The sequence below is a fragment of the Ostrea edulis genome, chromosome 2 (genome assembly GCF_947568905.1).
Source record: "Ostrea edulis chromosome 2, xbOstEdul1.1, whole genome shotgun sequence".
NCBI classification, from domain to species: Eukaryota; Metazoa; Mollusca; class Bivalvia; order Ostreida; family Ostreidae; genus Ostrea; species Ostrea edulis.
The window spans coordinates 5,849,154-5,871,670 of record NC_079165.1 but is presented as its reverse complement, the minus strand read 5'-3'; the positions used below and the strand labels follow the sequence as shown (position 1 = coordinate 5,871,670).

General features: G+C 34.4%; 2 protein-coding genes across 5 annotated transcripts; one reads left to right on the top strand and one right to left on the bottom strand.

Moving 5' to 3' along the window:
• Positions 1-732: 732 nt before the first annotated feature.
• LOC125678718 (kinesin-like protein KIF3A) lies at positions 733-19,560 on the bottom strand. Of its 3 annotated transcripts, none has more exons than XM_048917365.2 (18): positions 19,428-19,560; positions 17,410-17,511; positions 14,920-15,088; positions 14,400-14,544; positions 14,207-14,291; positions 13,747-13,852; positions 13,087-13,226; positions 10,910-11,107; positions 10,591-10,765; positions 10,391-10,492; positions 9,570-9,584; positions 6,059-6,215; positions 5,198-5,378; positions 4,878-4,988; positions 4,534-4,659; positions 2,977-3,099; positions 1,826-1,977; positions 733-1,426 (listed from the first exon to the last, which is right to left on the bottom strand). In XM_048917365.2, the coding sequence occupies exons 1-18, from the start codon at positions 19,431-19,433 to the stop codon at positions 1,387-1,389; spliced, it is 2,133 nt and encodes a 710-aa protein (XP_048773322.1). In that variant the 5' UTR covers positions 19,434-19,560; the 3' UTR covers positions 733-1,386. The 3 variants fall into 3 exon arrangements, with proteins under 3 accessions (XP_048773322.1, XP_048773323.1, XP_048773324.1); XM_048917366.2 differs by lacking the exon at positions 9,570-9,584 and adding an exon at positions 7,690-7,704; XM_048917367.2 differs by lacking the exon at positions 9,570-9,584.
• A 31-nt stretch (positions 19,561-19,591) lies between these two features.
• LOC125678719 (cytochrome c oxidase assembly factor 5-like) lies at positions 19,592-22,297 on the top strand. Of its 2 annotated transcripts, none has more exons than XM_056157452.1 (4): positions 19,592-19,660; positions 20,409-20,545; positions 20,794-20,892; positions 22,031-22,297. In XM_056157452.1, the coding sequence occupies exons 2-4, from the start codon at positions 20,417-20,419 to the stop codon at positions 22,073-22,075; spliced, it is 273 nt and encodes a 90-aa protein (XP_056013427.1). In that variant the 5' UTR covers positions 19,592-19,660; positions 20,409-20,416; the 3' UTR covers positions 22,076-22,297. The 2 variants fall into 2 exon arrangements, with proteins under 2 accessions (XP_056013427.1, XP_056013426.1); XM_056157451.1 differs by having other exon boundaries at positions 19,592-19,664.
• Positions 22,298-22,517: the final 220 nt, after the last annotated feature.

Here is a 22,517-nt window from a genome sequence, read left to right as displayed (position 1 = left end):
TGCTCATGCTTTCTCTTCCATATGATGCAGTTCATTAAGGGGAGGTTTCATTTGGAGCACTTCCAATTTGGGGAGAAATTTGTTTTTCATAAAAATAATCTCTAGTTAATTTTGATTTTCAGTCCATCAGATACTTTATATCAAACAAATGAACATGTATTGATGTGGATCAGACCAGGATTCAAACCTGGAACCCCCTAAATCTTCTGTCGGGTGCTCTACCAACTGAACTATCTGCGTCACTGAAAATCAAATTAGTCCGACTTCATAAATGTCTTCTCTCCAGTCGACCTGTTGCTAACCCATAAAGCATTTTCACCAACTGTTTCCATTTTCATCTACATTTATCGGTTTCAAAGGCAGACATGTTCATCCCTTGCTTCCATAGTACACATTTTCATCTATAGGTTCTAGCAGTACATAATTTCACCTATCAGTTCCATGGGTAGGCGTAAATTACAATACTGCAAGAGAAATGACCTTGATCTTTGACCTTAAAAACCCCTTCATGTCTATAGCTTGCAAAATATCACAATCCATCACCTTATTATGACCTTGACCTAAATATCTACAAGTAATTTTCTTTGAGCATCACCCAGTTGAAGCAGTATGGTACCCTACATGACTGCGTGAGGTCAAAGATTGAACTCCAGACTTTTGTTGAAATGCTTACTCAGCTGATTTAAATTCTTAGATGCATCAGAGTGTATGTTTAATGAAGAAAGACAAACACATATTCAATGATTTATTAAAGAAAGTAAATTCAGATTTAAAAGGGGGGGGGGGGGGGTTACTTGTAAATCATTCAAGTTCTTATCTGTTCAAATAAACATTTTAATATAATTATTATGCTTTGTCCTCATATTTTTCACAACCAATTGTAAATAATTAACTAATAAATTGAAATAAGGCAAAGAATTGCAGGATACACACAACAAGTCTAAGTACTTTGATTTAAAAAGAATAAGATACTAAAAAATATATAATAAAAATTACATTTAAAAAAAATGGATGGAATTCTGTTTGTGACTAGTCACACAAAATAATATCACATTCAAGGTATACACTCAGAAATAAATTTTTTTTTTTAAAAATGTAGTACATACTAGATTTAATGTTTTTTTCTGTGCTGTTTCAAGATTTGTGCAGCCATTTTTCAGAACTTGTTAAAAAAATCTTCAGTGCAATATTTACATAGTACTACATGTACAAGTAGCATTGTATATTTTGTAGCCTGAAGTATTTCCTTTAAACTGAAAATGCTCATCAGAAAACTCAGATTTTAAACAGTACGTGGTAAATGGCAAATGATTTGTAAGTGGTGAATTAGAGTCCAATAATTATTGCTAATTCAATGATGATCACGGTCCACAGGGCAGCTGACAGTCACTGTATCACGTCTTCCAGGTTGGGCTCCTTCTGTTTCCTAAAACATTATACAATATGTTAAACACTATCACTTGTACATTTTTTTAACACTGGACATGTCACTTCACATATCATCGTACAGTTGAACCTGTCTAATTCAACACCTATGTAACCTGTCTCACTGTGAATTCCAACTTCATACTTCCTTCCCATTAATCTTTTACACGTGTTTAACACTGTAATCTGACACTGCATGTTTCAGAGCTCATGTACAAATTTTTAAAAACATGTTTTGTAACTCGATTGATTATTCATCAAAGTGTGTTGAATTGAACATATTGCAATGCAACATTTACAACAGAATATGACATAAGTTCTTTAAAAAACTTACAATGCCCTCTCCCTAATCAAAGTAAATAACTATCCAACAAAAGTAAAGGATAAACAGAACACTGACTTTTTCGAACTTTTTGGCCGGCTGGACTTCGGACGACTGGACTTTGGTCTGGCTGATTTGGACGACTTTGGTCGCATGGCTTTCTCCATGGCTTTTTCTGCTGTCTCTGCTGTGTAAGCTAGGTAGATGTTACTCAGGTCCGGTGCAGTATACTAAACAATGCCAAAACAAATGATTACTAATCAGAAAAACCTTCAGCTTGTCTGATTCAGACATTTAGCAGGTGTATTGGAAAGGTATGTTTATACAATTTCCTATTGAGCAATAAAATGTGTTTCATCAGAGGAGGTATAACTTAATGACATAGAGTCTGTACTCCTATATCACTGGCTACAATTATAGCTGAATTTCTATACACCAGTCTTTACATAGAATGAATGGTGTAGCGAAGTCCAGAAGTCCATCCATTCTGGGTTTTCTTTTTCTATTTTCATTGCTCTGTCACAAGCTGAAACTGTAGCTGTAGCTTCTTTTGCTGGTCTGCAGATCATATTGTAATTTTGATCCATTTCAACCTCTCTTACAGGAGTTTTGCCCCTTTACTTAAAATCTAATGTTACATAGAGGGTACATGATTTGTAGGTCTTAACTCCTCCCACAGTTTTCAAGTGACGACCTTCTTATCTTACAAAGTATTTGTACAGGTAGTGAAAGTGTACATGTGGCCAGGATTTTGATTTCCTTCTACTTTTGAGAAAATTACAGGATGTAGAACTTAGTCTTGAAGAAATAGGGCCCTTTTCTTTCTCCTTGTCTGGGTGTGGTACATAAAGTGACAGAGTGACCTTTTCTGTCTGGTTGTGGTACATATAGTGACAGATCCCTACCTTTTCTTTTTCCTTGTCTGGGTGTGGTACATACAGTGACAGATCCCTACTTTTCTTTTTGTCTGGTTGTGGTACATATAATGACAGATCCCTACTTTTTCTTTTTGTCTGGTTGTGGTACAATGACAGATCCCTACTTTTTCTTTCTCCTTGTCTGGTTGTGGTAAGTAACATATCCCTACCTTTTCTTTTTCTTTGTTTGGTTGTGGTACATACAATGACAGATCCCTACTTTTTCTTTTTGTCTGGTTGTGGTACAATGACAGATCCCTACCTTTTCTTTCTCCTTGTCTGGTTGTGGTACATACAATGACAGATCCCTACCTTTTCTTTTTCTTTGTCTGGTTGTGGTGACTGTTTCCTCATATTGTTTCCAGAGTATGCTACACATCGAAGCTGCCATTCCCCGATGTCGTCATTCCAAGTCACATTCTGCTCTATCATGTCCTAATAAAACATAGATGTACATGATTACAAAGTGCATTAAATTTGCAGTGTATTGTTTAAGGAAGTTCATTTGTAAGCTTATGAGCACAAACCTGCAATATGATATGACAGTGTAGGTACTAATTCAATAGTTACATGTATTCTGTTGGACCAGGTCCTGATATATAATTCATGTTCATTTATTTCTTAAACCTATCCAATACGCAATTTCCGAGTTGCCCAACAGTCCTTTCCCTTTGTGGAACTCTTGCACACATTGAGAAGCAAAACATACACACACGGGTACAAATGCTCAACGCTGCCTTCATACATGTATATTGCCTAAAGGATGGTTAGCAGATATGCAACCACTAAAACTGCTGGGACACATTATATGTATACATCTTGTACCCACCTATGCATTCAACAGAATACTGAACGTACATGTACCTCCATCACAGAAGAGCTGATATCTCGGAAGTTGTGTATTGAAACTTTTGGGTCAATTCAAATTTTGAGAAGGTTTAAAAGGACTACATGGAAGAACTGCTTGATCAACAAGTTCTAAATCTGCATATTTCTGTTTGATCGAAAGTATCATTAATATCTATACCCCTGGACTAGTCTGGTATTTCAATTTTATAATTTCTTCATACATGTAGTAGAGACTTGGAACTATTTTAAATGTAAATTCATTAATATGATTGATATTATTTTACAAACAGAGCTCAGATTTTTAAAAACGTTTTTATCAAATGATTACCCAAAATTTTGAGTGAAAATTTACCTATAATTCAAAAACCCACTTTTTAAGATTCCCTTCAATTTTTGAGGCCAGACATACATACTGCACATGTGTAACTTTGAAAAAAAACGAGACAATCTACTAGCATGTGAGAAGAAAAAACTAGACAATCTACTAGCATGTGTGAGAAGACATGACTGCGTATTCAATATAATGTCATTTATGATTTATTGATTTATTTGCATTGCTCATGTTGTGTTGACACCAGCACACAAAACTACATGTAGCTGAAGTGAAAAAAATCAAAAATAGGTCAAGTTTTTAACACACTGTAGCTCAATAGAAAGCACGATTTACCCTTTTTTTCATTTTCTTTTAATTCCCCTTCTATCTAGAAATCAATAATTTACTTCCAAAATAACTGATAAGACCACAAATTCAGGTTCAAACTCCTAGAACTTTAAATTTCCATGTGTGGAAAATTTCTGTTGTAACTGTTGAATCTTCATAATGCAAGTACATGTCCAATGTACATATGCCTTATAACACAAGCAGGTGAATGTAGATATCAAATATACCTCTTGTCACAAAATTTTGTTCTGCACATTCATGTCATTCACCAGATTTAATATTTCGGTATGGAGGAATGATTTACGTGTTAACAACAGGTGCTGAATAAACATATTGTTGTGTAAAGAATTGACCAATACCTGGTACTCCGGTGGGATGAAGTTGTCGATGATTGTCATCTGCAGTTTAAGCTCCCGACTCAGTTGTCTGACATTCTCTAACAAACCCTCCATTTCTCTCTGGTGCTCTTGTTGTAGATCAGCAATCTGAAAGTAAGAAAAAGATTCCCATATTGAACACTTCTCACGCAAAATATTAATAGTACTGACATGACTTCCTACAGTATATTGAACCCACCTCAGACAAAATGACTTCCTCCAGCATACTGCACCCATCTCAGACAAAATAACTTCCTTCAGTATACTGAACACACCTCAGACAACATATTGATAGCACACAACTTTCTACAGCACACTGAACCCACCTCAGACTTGGCCTGCATCAGCATAGTCCACACTTTCTTCAGCTTTTTGGTCTTGCCCTGGATTTCTTCCTGTAGCGAACTGTACTTTTCCTCAATGTCAACTTGTTCTTGCTGTAAGTTTTAAAGGGCAATGTAAAACATCATCTTAACATACAAGAGCTCTTACAATTCTTAGTACTCATAAAATGCAGATACAAGGTTGTGCTACATTCAGGATTTTAAATTTTTGACTCTCAAAACCAAATTACTGTTATATAGATAACCCCATTCAAAGAAAAACCCAAATCCAGGTAGATAACTAAGCATTGCCCGGTGGGTACCTCTTTCTCCAGGAGGGCCTTTCGGAGCGCCTCTTCCTTGGCCTTCCTGGTCTCTAACTCTTTGGCCGACTCCTCCAGAAGACGCTCCTGTTCCTCCGCTTTCTCCAACAGATTTTCTCCTCCCACGATGATTTTCTTCTCCAGTGCAACCAGTTTATTGGACAGCTGGTCCTGTTCTTCTCTGGAATAGATTGCGAAATTCATGTGCCTCGTACAGGTCATTCTCAACACCTGGGTACTGCAGCTCATAGCTTCATTCTATTTTTCTTCATGCATATTCTTTTCAAAAACTTACCAATATATGTGTATGTATACTTTGTGGCAATTAACTTTTAGATATTTGTTCTGACAGGCCCATAGGAAGCAATTTCAATAAATGAGTGTATGTGTGTGGGGGGGGGTGGGGTGGGGGGGGGGTTCTACTCCAAGATAAATTTTCACATGTATGTTTAACGATCATAACTTCAATCAACATAATTTTGTATTTAAGGAGGAATACTACATTGTCATAATGGCCGACTTCTCTTTGAAACCTGAATATAAATATCAGCAATACATGTATATTTCTTTTACACCAAATTGCCTAACTGGGTAGCTCAATAGGTTTATGTGTTGGCTGTTGATCTATAGTTAGTGTGTTTGAGTTTAGCAGGGGTTTTAATTGGGAAGGGGGGATTACTTTCTACTAAAATTGCATTTTTTCACTAAATGAGGTAAATTTGAAACTTTACAATTTCAAAAAATTATTGTACATATTCTTCGCATTATCTCCATATCAGATTTCTCTGGTGTGTCATTCCTATATAGCACTAATTCTACAGTCACTGAATGATTTCCCTACAGGGTACATTAGTAACCTACTGGAATTTCTTCAGCTCCATCTCTTTCTCATCGAGGTTCTCCTTCACTTTGTTTCTTTCCTCCTCAGCCATGTCCTTTTTCGATTCCAGAATCTTCCGATCCGCCTCAATTTTACTCTGGATCTCCGCCATTTTTTCTTTGGAAATGTGTTTACGCTCTGAACAAGTAAAAAATATTTATCTTTTTAAAACCAACCTCATCTAAGTCCACCTGCATGTATTTGTCTACACTTATAAAACATTTATTTGTTACAGGATGAGATATGTCATATATATATATATATATATATATATACATGTATATATATATATATACTGATTTTTACTTGTGATGTAAGCTTGGAGAAATAAATGAAGTATAAACAGATTTGGATTGAAGCAGTGCATGTACAGAATTATGTACCAATATGTTCCAGAGTAATTTTAGTCACCTTCCAACTTTGATCTCTAAACAAAATTAATAATGTAACAGTAAAGTCATAAAATGCCTTGTATGCAGTGTTTTAAGCTACTCAAAACATTCCCATTTCAATTTCCTTCTTTTAAAGAAAACAAACATTGGCACCTAGTGGAGTTTTCTTTCAATGTAAAAAAAAATATCTCCCTATCCATCTGCCATATATTTACCAAGCCCAAATTCATGACAATCTGATTTAGATGTAGCACAATATGCATTCACCAACATTTACCAAATTGACAAAGTCCAATTTATATTTTGGGAAATTCGAAAAATTGATTCTATGTCAAAAAAAAAAAAACAACCAAAAAACATGGTGTCTTGCACAATTCCACTTAGTACTAAGTTTTGTGATACCACTTAAGTCCAGACAACTGTTTTCTATATCAGAGTCCAGTCTGCTTGACCTTAGACCTTTTGACCCTAAAATCATTAGAGATCTTCATCAAATGACAAGTCTGTGAAGTATGGTGACTCCAAGTGAAAGGGAGATTACTTCAGGTCCGAAAACCAGTAAGTTCATGGAGAGAGGGGCAACCTTATTCTAGTATAACTAACCCCCACCCCACCCCACCCCACCCCATTTTTGTTGAAGCAGATAATTTTTTTTTTAAAAAGAGTGTCTTGCACAACTACATGTACACTTGGTTCTGTAGAAGAAATTGTGTTCACAAACTTTGCGACAGATGGACACAAAGAAAAACAGGACAAAAAGAATGACCCCCTTGGGAGATGGGGAGGAGACATAATTAGATACTATAAATCTTAAGTTTAAACATGAGCTTGGATTATGGGATAGAAAACAAGCTATCAAGCAATCATCATGTCCAATAAGCTAAAATGGAGAAAAAAAAGCTTGAAACTCTGTTATAACCTGATGCAAATAACTGGTTTAGAAATAATTTTAGGTACATGTGTATTGATGTAAGCGTGGGGAGGTTCTCGTCTATAAATGTACTAAGTAAACAATCAACAGAAATAACTAAGCTGCTTCTAAAGAAACTCCAGAATACTCACTGGACATAAAACAAAGGCCAGAATAAATAGTGCACATGCCTGGAGCATTCCTCTAACGAACCCAATGAAAATCAAAACTTTAATCAATATATTCGTAATACGCATGTCACGGTTCATCCAATCTAAGGCAGATAAAAAGGCTTTGCTGCTAAACTTACCAATTTCTAAAATGTCTGAGAATCCAAATATTAAAGACAAAATTATACAAGTTAATGGTGAAAATCAATTACTAATCATTGTCAAATGGTATTTTCTTTAAATAGATGGAAATCTTAGAACTACAGAATCAATGAGCCATACTTGTAATGTAGACATACATTGAGAATGTACAATTACAAGCAGGTACTTTCAATTTCACAGTATTTAAAATACAGCCATCTACAAAACAGTTTCACCAATTTTTTAATCTGTATACAAAAATTACACATATCACTGGGTTCTGAAAAGTCTAATTTCGCCCTAATTGTGACAGTGATTTTGTATAAAGTTCATGTTAATTAAATAAAGTAAAATAAGGTATACCATTCTAATTATACTTATAATGGTGAATATGAATTCATGATGAATGAAATCAAAGACACATGAAATTCCCACTACTGTCTAAGAAACATTTTCAACATCTCTTTGACTTTAGAAGGTATGGCCAAATGCCTTTATCCCATTGATATTAACATCATAGTAAGACTGTAGTTTGAATACTTATAATTCTAATGTGGTAAATACATGAATCTAGTCATTATTGACACATGGCCCGTAATTTATCTTCGAATGACTAAATGAAAAGTTATCATAATTCAAGGAAAAAGCAAAAATTCACCAACTTTGTAACACTAAAACAGGAATCAGTTTCGAGGATATATAATTTAAACTACATGCAAGTTCTGACTACTCCAGTATAGAAATTACAGTACATGTACTTCATTTCAGAAAAATCAAAGAATCTTTGAATTTCTGAGCCAGATATGGCTATCATCAAACCTTGGACCTATGTAACTGTATATTCACATATGTATTTGATAAACAAATTTTCATTACTTTCTTGTTATTTTCATAAGGAAAGAGGAAAAAGTAAACCCATAATATTGGAGAAGTGTGAGAGTAAAGACTTTCAAAACTGGAAAACTGGAAAAAGAAAAGGAGAAGGAAGCAATTAAATGTCAATGTATTTTACACAGTAATCATCCCACTTCATACCAGTTCAACCCATCTTAAAGCATACATGTATTCATTTATACATGTGTATATTTTATACAAAATAATTATTCTCTCTGTTCATTTTACATGCACTTTACACAATATTATTCTTTCTGTTCATTTTTAAAGTGATGAGCTATTGAGAAATGTGCATTGTTACGCAAGATCGTAAATACCAAGTTAGTGGAAATGTCCTGAAAAGGAGTGATAAAATGTGGTGGTTGAGCCCCCTCCCCTGAGAATGCACTTGTTTAGCATTAGTGCTGGACACATGAAATTAAAAATAAGTAAAAACATGTTACTTCTAAATATACAAATTGGACTCATATCTATTGTCAAATGAACATATATGCTGACTCTATATAGAATTATCTTACCATAATGGAAAAAATTTGAATTGAAATTTTGAAGGGTGTTTGTGTATTTTGCCTCTCTTCTGAGAGTAATAGTTAAGTAGCACCACCAGTCACAATCGGTGGGAGACCACCATCATTAAAACCACTTCCATACATGAACTTCATGAAAACACACAAATTCTTGCCATTAAAACCAAGCAGAAATGGACATTTACGATCTTGCGTATTACCTTATGATACGTGTGCAGTCTAATTAAAATTAGCCCCTACGTTTTATAAACAAATAAAACATAGGGACTAATTTTAATTAGACTGGATACGTGTGATACTTATTTCATTTTTAAAAAGAACGTTGAAGTTGGCACTACATAAACTACTGAATCCGAGACGGAGAAAGGAGTGACCATCCAGAGAGTGGGTCTTTACAACAGAAGGTGCGGTGCGCTAACTAGAAAGCTCGTTAACAGAACCATCAAATCAACTGTTACCTTTCTGTCCTTTCCCTGTTTTCATGAAATACAAACATGAGGACACAACATGATTTAACATACATGTAGATGAACTAAATCAATATATAAATGATATAAGGCAATGCAAGACTATACATGTGTACATGTAATATAACTTCTATAATACAAATTCTACATCCACTGTAGGTAACTCTATAATTTTTCTGTAAGTACAAATTCTACATACACTGTACGTAATTCTATAATTTTTACTCACACTTCAAAACAAGGAAATATTACCCGTGTAGTTTTATAATTCTTAAAGTGCATATTTCATATGGACGATCTTTGTTGACAATAAATTTCTTAAGAAATTCAAGTCTTTTCATATAGCTATTTGTCAACTGTTTGGAAAATGAGGCCAAACAGGTAATATAACCAATCTTGATAACATTTTGAGCTAAGGATCATAAATACATTTAATGGTCTTTTAATACATATGTGTCAATACACTTTTAATAAACAAGTTTCGAGATATACTATTGAAAGAAATGTTTTGCTAAAATAGAAACATAAAAACAATGTCGTATTGCTTTGTGTATCAATATTGAATTCGGGTGATAAAACTGCATATGATAAACTTTCTGTGTACATTCACTTAATATGTAGTGTTGGCATTTGTCCCACCCCTTGTAAACAAATTAGTTTTGCACCTTATTGAGAGTTCTCTATTTAAAGGTCATATCTTGAAACTTGCATATTTTAAGATGTGAATATATATGCATTACATGAATATGATTACAAAAGCATGAGGTTTTAATGAACAGCAGACGGCTAAACTTGGCAAGTATGAGTCTCACCTCGTTTCTTCTTCTTCCTCTTGACCCTCCTGACCACTCCATCCTCACCCACCTCTTCCTCACTCTCCTCCTCCTCAGAGTCTCCAGACTCATAATCTGAACCTAAATCAGGCAAACAAATGACATGTTCATTTTATTTTATTTTTCTAACAGTATGCTTGAATGTGAGAAGTACACTTTAAACATTTGTTAAATCGGACCATCCTGCAGCTGCTTTCTGAGCTCCTCGATCTCCTTCTGGAACTGTCTTAACAGAGCATCCTTGGGGTCCTCGTTAATCTTGGCTTTGTTCTTGATGTTCTTGGCCCTGTTTGCATAGCGCAAGGTACTGATGGATTCATCGTAATTGTAATCTGCTGGTCCAATGTTGGCAATCTACATTTTAAATTCAAAAGCGTAAGAACTGCACATTATACACAAAAAGCTGTCATTGTTATGCACTAAAACCTCAGATTACACAAATTTCCCATTATAGACTTCTGTAAGAACAATTCAGACTGACAGAGCAGAACACTTTACCATGGCTGTCTTTGAGTTTCCACCCAGGGAGTCCTGTAGCAGTCGGGTAAGCTTGGAGTTTCTGTATGGAATGTGAGTACTTTTTCCATCGACCAGGGCGGAGATGACGTTACCCAGAGTGGAAAGGGACAGGTTGATTTTAGTGGCCTCCATTAGTCTCTGCCCTGTGGCTCCTGTCTTTGCCTGTCTCTCTGATCCCTAAAATGTCATTGCGAGACTTTCAAGGCTTTTAACTCTAGTAAACAATGGTTATAGTGAGGTCACGGCAGCACTGGAACAGCTTAATTCACTTTGTAATTAAGCATAATTTGTTATATCCCATGATCGAATTAATCATGTCTTTACCTAAATAAAAATCACTTCATTATAAGCAGTAATTCGCTATAAGAGAATTCATTTAAGAGGTAACCCGCTTTAAGCAGTAATTCAATAAAACCATGCTAAGCCTTGCAATAACAAGATTCTACTGTAACTTATTTTACTGTACTATTCAATATGAATTATAACTTATTTTACTGTACAGTTTAATATGACTTGTAACTTATTTTACTGTACTGTTTAATATGACTTATAACTTATTTTACTGTACTGTTTAATATGACTTATAACTTATTTTATTGTACTGTTTAATATGACTAACTTATTTTACTGTATTGTTTAATATGACTTGTAACTTATTTTACTGTACTGTTCAACATGACTCATAACATCACTCAACATTTGGTTGTGGACTACTTGATACAATCCTGAATCATCTACTGTATGATATTACTTTAATGTAACTAAACTCTGTGGCATAGACCATAAACATACAAGACCACATACACTCAATTCGTCTGACAGTGTGCTTATCAAGAATTTTAGTCACAAACTCAATTCTATTGTTTAAAACTCAATTTTATGCTCAACTGAAGAAAACAAAATACGTATAGACATGTAACAGGTGATAATCCTCTTGTGTACTAGCTCAGAAAGAGGTGTGTTAAACATACCCAAATATACAATGTATTAAAGTACTACAGTGTAAGTATCTGTATACAAGCTCAGAAAGAGGTGTGTTAAACAGACCCAAATATACAACGTATTAAAGTACTAAGTATCTGTATACAAGCTCAGAAAGAGGTGTGTTAAACAGACCCAAATATACAATGTATTACAGTACTAAGTATCGGGACACTCAGAAAGAGGTGTGTTAAACATACCCAAATATACAATGTATTAAAGTATTAAGTATCGGGACACTCAGAAAGAGGTGTGTTAAACATACCCAAATATACAATGTATTACAGTACTAAGTATCGGGACACTCAGAAAGAGGTGTGTTAAACATACCCAAATATACAATGTATTAAAGTACTAAGTATCGGGACACTCAGAAAGAGGTGTGTTAAACATACCCAAATATACAATGTATTAAAGTACTAAGTATCGGGACACACAGAAAGAGGTGTGTTAAACATACCCAAATATACAATGTATTACAGTACTAAGTATCGGGACACTCAGAAAGAGGTGTGTTAAACATACCCAAATATACAATGTATTAAAGTACTAAGTATCGGGACACTCAGAAAGAGGTGTGTTAAACATACCCAAATATACAATGTATTAAAGTACTAAGTATCGGGACACACAGAAAGAGGTGTGTTAAACATACCCAAATATACAATGTATTAAAGTACTAAGTATCGGGACACACAATTTAATAAACACTGCTTGACATAATTTCATAGTGATCATCATATGGCCTTACAAGTTTCAGAATTTCAATCATCATGTCATCACAGCTCAGGTGTAAATGTTGATGTCCATTGAATTTGATTGTACCAAGTAAATCAGGTAATTATATATCAATACTAAAGTAACACATGAATAGATATATGTATTTAAATCAATCTAATTAAAATTAGATCCTATGATCCGCTCATCTACTATCACTACACATATGGCGATAGTAGATGAGCAGATCATAGGATCTGATTTTAATTAGATTGGTATTTAAATGCACCCATGTACCTGCAAATGAATTCTGAAATCTTGTCGAATTATTATCTGGTATACATGTATGGGATATTCAGTTAAATTGGAACAATTGTTATCTTGTTCCAATCATGATTTCATTCATAAATATGCAAGTACCATGTAAAAAGTTTGGTACAATAAGTTTCCTTGCTTACCGCCAAGTCCACCAAGTGCAGCTTGCCCACCCGCACATGTTGTTTGCCGTCAGGATATTTCTCGCTACACTCTATAGTGACTGTGAAGATTGCGTGGGATCTAGAGCTGTGGAGATTCATGTTTGTAGAACCAACATGCCCTGTTTAAAAACACACAACAAAACCCATACAAACACTGGAGATAAAAAAAATAATGAAGCATAAATTTCCTTCCTATCTGAATTTTCAGACTTTTCACTCCAATGCCACCTTGAAAAAAAATGTTTGTTTGCCCTCTACCAACCAACAAAAACAGACCGACTGGAAACTTTGTTTAGCCTCAAAGAAACAATTAATTTTTTCTAACACTCAAGAACCTTCTCATTTCTCTGACACCTGTTTTAATTCTACATCTGCCATTACTTGTTTATTAAAACGCTCACCTTATATGAGACCACATCTTGGTGACTGACATTATAAATTCAAAATGGCTGAGGTTAACAACATACCATGTGCCAGCAAAGTAACACTGTGTTCAATAATTCTTCAGTTTTAGCATTGTTAATTATTTTTTTTTAAAATCCTTACCACCTACATACTTATATTTTAAATGCTGGGTTGAGAGAGGGCAAGCAAGCAATTTTTTAAAAGTGGCCTGATAAGAAAATTTTTTGATTATACTGTTTTTGTTTCCAATGCTCATAATGCGATCCATGTCATCCGCATTATTCACGCTGAACGCAGACAAATCCTTCACGTAAACACCAATATCAGGTCTCTCTTTCACCTGTAATAGTTAGAAAATACTTAGATTATGAAGCACATCATTTTCGAAGATTACAGCTCAATTCCGTAATTGTTAACTATTGTTTTATAGTGACAAAATGTTACTGAAAAATCAAATGTTGTTGCTTAATCTGACCAGAGATAAAACTCCGAGAATAAAGTAACACAGTGACAGTCACTTCTAGTATAAAGACTGATCGATAATCAGACAACTGTTGTTATATTACTTTAGATAATAAATGAACTGTTGCGTGTAGCTCAGTAGTCTGCAGATCTGATCAACATGTGAATGGAGGAGTCATCTTTATCATACAGATCTCAATCCTCAGTCATCTCTGATATTGAAAATAATCACCTCTAATCTGGAAGATTGGTCTTTACCCAGCAGATCACGAACTTCTTCATTGTAAATCTCCAGGTACGAGACTCGAACCAAAAACCTGCGTTAGAAATATTCATATAATACATGTATCCAATATATTCCACACTTTCTCATGTGACAAAGAACCTATTCTTGGACTTTAAATTTACACAACAACAAAACTCGCCTGGCGTCTCCTTCTGCTTTTGCTATGTGACCAAATATATGAGCAAAAGAGTTTGGAATGATTCCCCTCAGCTCTGGCACGGATCTAACACCCTCCATTGTGAAAGTCTTCCCTGTACCAGTCTGGCCATATGCAAATATGGTCCCTGAAAAATATGCATAGACAGATCATGCACAACATTCAAATTGAATGTTAGAATAAAATACATACATTTGTATATACATTTCTATATTATGATAAAGTATGATTAATCTGAAAATTGCATGTAAATTCAATTTTTATGAAATTGGATCAAAATGTCACAGATTTATTTTGGGTATGAAAATTTCACAAATAACAGACATGGTACTAGGCATTTTTTATGAATAAATATTTTTGCACATTCATCAGACCCAAGAAATTGCAAAAGTAACAATATACTAGCAATTAACAACCAATATATGTATTCTTATTTGAAATGTACAGGTCCACTGTACTATTTCTTGTACTTTCCCATCACTGGATGGTTGTAGACACTCACCATTGTAACCCTCCAACACACAATCCACAATAGGCCGAGCTGATTTGTTGTATATATCAACTTGTTTACAATTTGTGTCAAACACTGTATCGAATGTGAAGGTTTTGGGCGGTTCTCCTGATCCGGTGTTGGGGCCCTTCACTGTAATGGTACCTCTCACTTCATCTACCTGTATTTATAATTAACACATCTACCTGTATTTATAAGTACTAAGGAGTTTTATGTACTCTTAAAACACATCTACCTGTATTTATAAGTACTAACAAGAAATTTTATGTACACTTAAAACACATCTACCTGTATTTATAAGTACTAACAAGAAATTTTATGTACTCTTAAAACATTTCTCACTTTCTGCATACCTGCTTTCCCCAAACCTTTGTACACATACATACTTGTACAACTGACAAGTACAAAATTTAAAATAAATCTCTAATAGGGTGTTACTTTTACTGGATCAAGATTTTATTATATATCCATCAATAATCCATGTTTTGACACAAGAGTGTGATCCGACTTTCCGGATCACCACACTGTGGTGATTTTATTCCAGATCATGTCTCTCTGAAACCGATAACATCACAATACATCGTCGCACATTTTTTTAATAATATTATCTATTATATACCCATCAATGTACTGTATTGTTTTTTGATACTGTGGATTTCACAGAGTGTGATCTGGTTTTCCGGATCACCACACTGTGGTTTTCTGATTCTGTATCAGTATCCTCTGAAACTGATAACGTCAAAATGACGTCACAATGCATCACCGCATTTTTTGTGGAAAATATTGACAGCGTCACAAACAAAACTGTAGGGCTGGGATGATTCAGGGTTAGCTCGATTCGGTTCGATTTCGATTCAGAACAGCACGGTTCGGTTATTTTCGATTCAGTTCATGTTAGGTCCAATTTATCTAATGACACCACAAAAATTAACAATTTTAATGAGTAGCATATTTGATTTGATTTTATTCAAGTTATATAACTATATGTCGTCATTTGTAAACATCATATCTATTCATAATGACATTTTATAACTTTGATAGAAAAAAGAAAACACTGACAGTCTTTCAAAATTTGTTATATCAATGTGCTACATAAGTTTTGGATTATTAAACAAATCTATAGTGAATCTAAAATGTATATGATATTGCTTTCATTGATATGCAAAAATTCAATAATTCTATCAATTGAGAGTCTTTGAAAATCTCTCCTTTATTGATTTACTTCTCTCATATTAACTGTCAAATCTGTTTCATTACCTACGATGTTGATTTCATTCCACCACTGACAGAAATGCTATATGTCATGTAAAGATAAACTGCAATGATCTTACGGACCATATTCTGTTGGTATATGAGTGGTGAAAATGCTAACTCTCAACAGTAGTGATTTAAATCTCTGTTGCATAAAAATCCATGTTTTCAACATCACTCGGACGCCATATTTGTTGTTTTGGTGTAAGTAAAATCTAAACCGAACCGAACCGAAATCCGGAATTTGTAATCGGTGCATCGAATCGAATGGTATGAATCGCGGTGCACCGAAATTTTCGGTGCACCGCACAGCCCTACAAAACTGCATACACAAAATATAATTTCATGGTATGTCTGTATTTTTGATAATTTGGATTACAATTATTATCTTATAAATGTGGATTTAAAATGCATAAGAGGGTATATAATAAATTTATCATTACTACAGTAACTTGGTCCGAAGAGTTGGATCATGTCTCGTTGACAGGCACGGATCATCAGATCAAACTCGGCGTCTCATGTGATCTGATGATCCTCGCCTGTCAACTCGACATGATCCGACTCTTCGGATCAAGTTACTGTAGTAATAATATATATATATTTAATATATACCCATCCACAATCTGTGTTTTGATACCGATAAATTCGCAGAGTGTGATTTGACTTTCCGGATCCCCGCAATTTCATTCCAGATCATGTTTCTCAGAAACCTATGTCATCACAATGCATTAACGCAGTTTTTGTGGAAAATGATTGATTATGTGTCACAAACAAAACTGTGTATACAAAAAATAATTTCACTCTATATGTTTGTCTTTTTGATAATTCAAAATTCATAAGGCGATATGTAATAATTTTACCACTGCTACAGTAACTTGATCTGAAGAGTTGGATCACGTTTCATTGACAGTCGTGGATCATAAGATCAAATGAGATGCAAAGTGTCTTGTTTGGTCTTATGATCCATACCAGTCAACAAGATGGAATCCAACTCTTTGGATCAAGTTACTGTAGTAATAATATATATGTATTAAAATGGCAATACTCTGAAACTGAAAATCTAATACATGAAATCAAGAAACGAATATCTGGAAATTTCTTCCTCAATCTTGATAGATTTCACTTTCTAAATGCGACAGTTTCAGATCTGTGTCATTACTAACTTCTACAGCCTGTAATCTGGTGATCACAGTACACGTACATTTAGTTACCATAGTAACAGTGTCATACCTTAACACACTGAACACAACTCTGTTCCTTTTCTTTGTCATTCAATGGCCGACATCTGACGCACACCTGCACACTGTCAGTCTCCTTGGCACCCTTCTTCTCCTTCAATATAAATAAGCTATATATATTCATGAATATTCATTAGTGTCAATACTTACAATCAATTCTAAAATTAAGTTTCTTACTACCATGTCTAAACCAAGAACTGTCTGTAACGATATAATAAATAAAATTTATATAGCACCTTATATAAAACAAGTTACTCTAAGGTGCTTTACTTGGGTAGGAAGAGGAATGCAACTTACAATAAAACACAATGTTATTATAGAAATGAATACATTATAAACAGCAGGACTTGAAGCTAATTTTTTTGTGTCACCAGTCCAGCCAGACTGCATGATGGATATAATTTCAACCAGTCCACAGAAAAATTTACCAGTCCAACAGAGTTTTCCAGAAATAATTAAACATATTTTGTTAATGTTAGTAAAATGAAATTTAACTCAATATGCCTCAGACATTATTGTAACATTTATGTGGGATTTATGATTTACGAATCAAATTCGTCCGAAAACCACAGATCGAAGCATGCCAAATCTGTGTATAAGATTCCATAAGTATATTTTCCAAAATGATGCTTTAGAAAATTAACCAGTCCCATCGGACTGACTAAAACAAATGTCAGTCAGTCCGCCAGACTTTTAACCTGTCACAGACTGACGGGCAGGTGTTAATTTCAAGCCCTGAACAGTATCTGTTAACAACGATTACAATGAAGTGCTGTCGATTTTTTCCACTTTAACATTTTTTGTGAGTTTTCTGCCCAATAGCATGACAAATTCTTCATGAAATTCACATCATTTTGTGAAATTTAATAAATAATGGTCTCCCACAACGTATCTTAAAATTAGACTTTCTTTCCCTGATAATTTATAAAAAAAAAAAAAAAAAAAGGGGGGGGGGGGTTTCATAGACTTCAATGTTAATCAGAATTTAAGACTCAGCCTCCACTGAACTTTGAAACACTGTATATAATCTTTGTTACAGTACTTCTAGGGCATCTAGGCAAAGAAATTTTATTGTATCACTTTTCTTTTTCATATATCCTTAGTTCCTATGTCTGAAAAACAATTTAAAATCTATAGAAGGAAGCTGCTTACTTTTCTACAGTACAATCAATGGAATTCATATAAAATGAATGAAAAATAATTTCAAAAGTGAAAACAGAAAACGTTGAAATGTTAATTAACTGTGATACGACAAAGAAAGATTTGTATGGATTTTATGTACATGTAAGGTTTAATTTTGACTCTTTACATGAGAGATGTATATATTGATGTTACATATTCATATTCCCATTGTTTTGCCTTTACATATTATAATCATATTGCCATTTCTTCATGAATGCACTCGGGTTGTGAACAATGTGATGAATACAGTACATCTATTTAAATGGATGGAAATTCTGACAGTTTTAATATATTTTATTGCAGAATACACCCGTATGGGTCAAGCAAATGAATATAGAATGTAAATATATGAAATAAATGTAATTTCTGAAAATACATGGTTATGAATTACAGCACTTTATGCCGGCATACTTTATGAAGCACGTTAGAATTTCGTGAAGAGTATGCCGGCGTGAAACATCGTAGATCGTACCTCGTATATTTTGAAAATTGAAATTCATTTCATAAAATTGAAGTTAAATGTACAGTTCAAGGTACTTGTTCTTACACTGATCAACACATTAACATACGATAACAATTTTAGAAAGTATGTTTCACTGTGAAAAAAAGCAATACCAATATGTCTACAAATTCCCCTTTGGAATTTTTCAAAACAACGTACATGTCTTAAAATTAGATCAATCATAGGCCTAATCTTTTTCTTTTTTCTTTTTTTTAAAGTTTTTCTATGAAAAATCTTAACTCGACCACATTCACCATCGAGTATTTTTCAATCTTTGCAATCTATTCTATTTAACAATTGACAGCATTACAGTTTAAATGCCTTACCGGCATGGTAAAAATGGTCAGCTCTCAAATACTCATGAAGAAAATTTTCTCTGAAGTTGAACTCTTTACTGTCAAAAATATTTGGCATTCGGGCTTAATATTGGAAAGTCGTTGATTGGTTTAAATAAATCAAATTCTCGGAACTCTTCTAGAATTTTTAAAGAACCTGATTACGAAAACAAAATATGGCTGCGCCCATATGTTGATCTTGTGAACTGACGAAATACATCCAAGTAGGTTCGTTTCTTTGTTCTTATTTCACATTGACGATAGGCCTGTTGATTGATTTTGGATTTAGTATTGTAAGTTACTGAAACTTACACAAAATGTAAATGTAGAAGGCACATGAACCCGTACCACTCAACCTTACTTAATACCTAACCCGAAATTTCTCCGACTTGGTACAGTTTCACCTTGACACAAGTGTGCATTACATATAAATAGTATGAAAAGATACTTTAGCTGCACTATCTTGTAACAAAGCTAAAATTCCTACTACCACAAATTTTAGATATCATGTCTTAGTCTGAATTAAAATTAACATTTTGGGGTTGTTTGGTGGGTTCTCCCCTCTCTCTCTCTCTTCTCTCTCTCTCTCTTCTCTCTCTCCTTATTGCATAACATCAAGTGGAGTGAATGGTACTCCTATTCATTTTTAAGCCCAGTTCAAAATTGTATGTCATCATGCCAATGTTTGTTGACTTTAATGACAGCGTATTCTACCATTTATCTTGATAAAATTTCATGTTCAGAATATTTTTACAAACATCACTCAATCCTAGAAATATGTTTCTAATTGTGATTCATTGATCGTGGCTTGTTAAGATCCTCTGAATAATGTGTACCAAGTTGCACAAATTACAAATTGACAAGTTTTATAAAATTAACAAGTTGTATAAATTCCATCTGAACATGTTATACAAATCACAAGCTTACTTATGATGAATTTTAAAAAAATTATTACTTGTTTTTTTTTTTAAGAGATAAAGATGTCAGTTCCTGATGAAAAAACAGAAGAAAAGAAATCCATCTTTTTCTGGAGAAACTGGGGAAGAAAATGTGACAGAGTGAGAAAAGAGCTATATGAATGTGTAATAGTTACTGATTGCTGTCAAAAGGTAATTTATGATTAGTGATTGTTGTCAAATGTGAAAATCTATTAATATGTTGTGAAAATCCCTTTTACAGACTTCACATACACAAAATTAACATTAAATAAAGTTACTTTTTAAGAATTGTATTTGTTTTGAACAACTGTTTAAATCCTAGTATCAAGCTTTGTTTACTACAAGAACTGATGCAAGAAGTAACTCGGGTTGATGATGAAAATCATCATTACATATTTTTCTTATCCCACTTTTTACAGGAACGGAAGACACCAAAAGAATGCCTGAAAGAACGACATCCAGACGTAGAACACTGTCAGACGTTAGTGTACTCCTTATACCGCTGTAAACACGGCACGGTAAGTAGTTAGTGTACTCCTTATACCGCTGTAAACATGGCACGGTAAGTAGTTAGTGTACTCCTTATACTGCTGTAAACTCGGCACGGTAAGTAGTTGGTGTACTCCTTATACGGCTGTAAACATGGCACGGTAAGTAGATAGAAGACTCCTTATACCGCTGTAAACACGACACGGTAAGTAGATAGTAGACTCCTTAATCCTTAAATACCGCTGTAAATACGGCACGGTAAGTAATTAGTAGACTCCTTATACCACTGTAAACACGGCATGGTAAGTAGTTAGTGTACTCCTTATACCGCTGTAAACACGGCACGGTAAGTAGATAGAAGACTCCTTATACCGCTGTAAACACGGCATGGTAAGTAGTTAGTGTACTCCTTATACCGATGTAAACTCGGCACGGTAAGTAGTTAGTGTACTCCTTATACCGCTGTAAACACGGCACGGTAAGTAGTTAGTGTACTCCTTATACCGCTGTAAACACGGCACGGTAAGTAGTTAGTAAACTCCTTATACCGCTGTAAACACGGCACGGTAAGTAGTTAATGTACTCCTTATACCGCTGTAAACACGGCACGGTAAGTAGTTAGTGTACTCCTTATACCGCTGTAAACACGGCACGGTAAGTAGATAGAAGACTCCTTATACCGCTGTAAACACGGCATGGTAAGTAGTTAGTGTACTCCTTATACCGCTGTAAACACGGCACGGTAAGTAGTTAGTGTACTCCTTATACCGCTGTAAACACGGCACGGTAAGTAGTTAGTGTACTCCTTATACCGCTGTAAACACGGCACGGTAAGTAGTTGGTGTACTCCTTATACCGCTGTAAACACGGCACGGTAAGTAGTTAGTATACTCCTTATACCGCTGTAAACACGGCATGGTAAGTAGTTGGTGTACTCCTTATACCGCTGTAAACATGGCACGGTAAGTAGTTAGTGTACTCCTTATACCGCTGTAAACACGGCACGGTAAGTAGTTGGTGTACTCCTTATACCGCTGTAAACACGGCATGGTAAGTAGTTAATGTATTACCACGGTAAGTAGAACGTGCAATGAAGTGAAAATGCCATTGCCTAACATGTATACACTACAAATTATGTTTATTTTATTTTGTTTTTCTATTATATAGTTCGATCGGCGACAGCAATTTAGAGGGATGTCAAAAGACTACTAGACAGAACTGATGGATGCTGTGTGATTGCTTACAATATAAATGTTAGGATACTTTGTGTAAATGTTAGAGATATTTGGTGTAAATGTCAAGATGCTTTGTGTAAATGTACTGAATGGAAGATGTCAGACTGGGAATGAAATTCATCATGTTATGGACTCTTTTATTATACTAATATGTGAATTTGTAAATATCAATATTTATGGAATAAAAGAAAGAAAACGAGATTTCTTTTTCATCAACTATTGTACTACAGCTGTAGTATACAATAGATTCATTTGTGATATGTATGTTTGATATCAAGGATATATCTAATTTAGCTGCAGATATGTAGCTCTCTGGTCTGTTCCAATATTTTTCCTGAGAGAGCTACAGCTCTGCAGCTATATTTAATTGTACTCAGTTTGAAATTTTAATATTACCAGGCAATTAAATGTAAAGGATC

Bases quoted from the DNA above. Each gene is read 5' to 3' on its own strand.
- LOC125678718 (XM_048917365.2), bottom strand. The intron at 14,545-14,919 runs GTGAGTGTCTAC...CATATTTTTCAG, and splicing joins TGTGTTGGAGGGTTACAATG to GGACCATATTTGCATATGGC. The intron at 3,100-4,533 runs GTATTGGTCAAT...ATGTTTTATTAG, and splicing joins TCATCCCACCGGAGTACCAG to GACATGATAGAGCAGAATGT.
- LOC125678719 (XM_056157452.1), top strand. From the start codon at position 20,417: ATGTCAGTTCCTGATGAAAAAACAGAAGAAAAGAAATCCATCTTTTTC. The intron at 20,546-20,793 runs GTAATTTATGAT...CACTTTTTACAG, and splicing joins TTACTGATTGCTGTCAAAAG to GAACGGAAGACACCAAAAGA. The intron at 20,893-22,030 runs GTAAGTAGTTAG...TCTATTATATAG, and splicing joins ACCGCTGTAAACACGGCACG to TTCGATCGGCGACAGCAATT.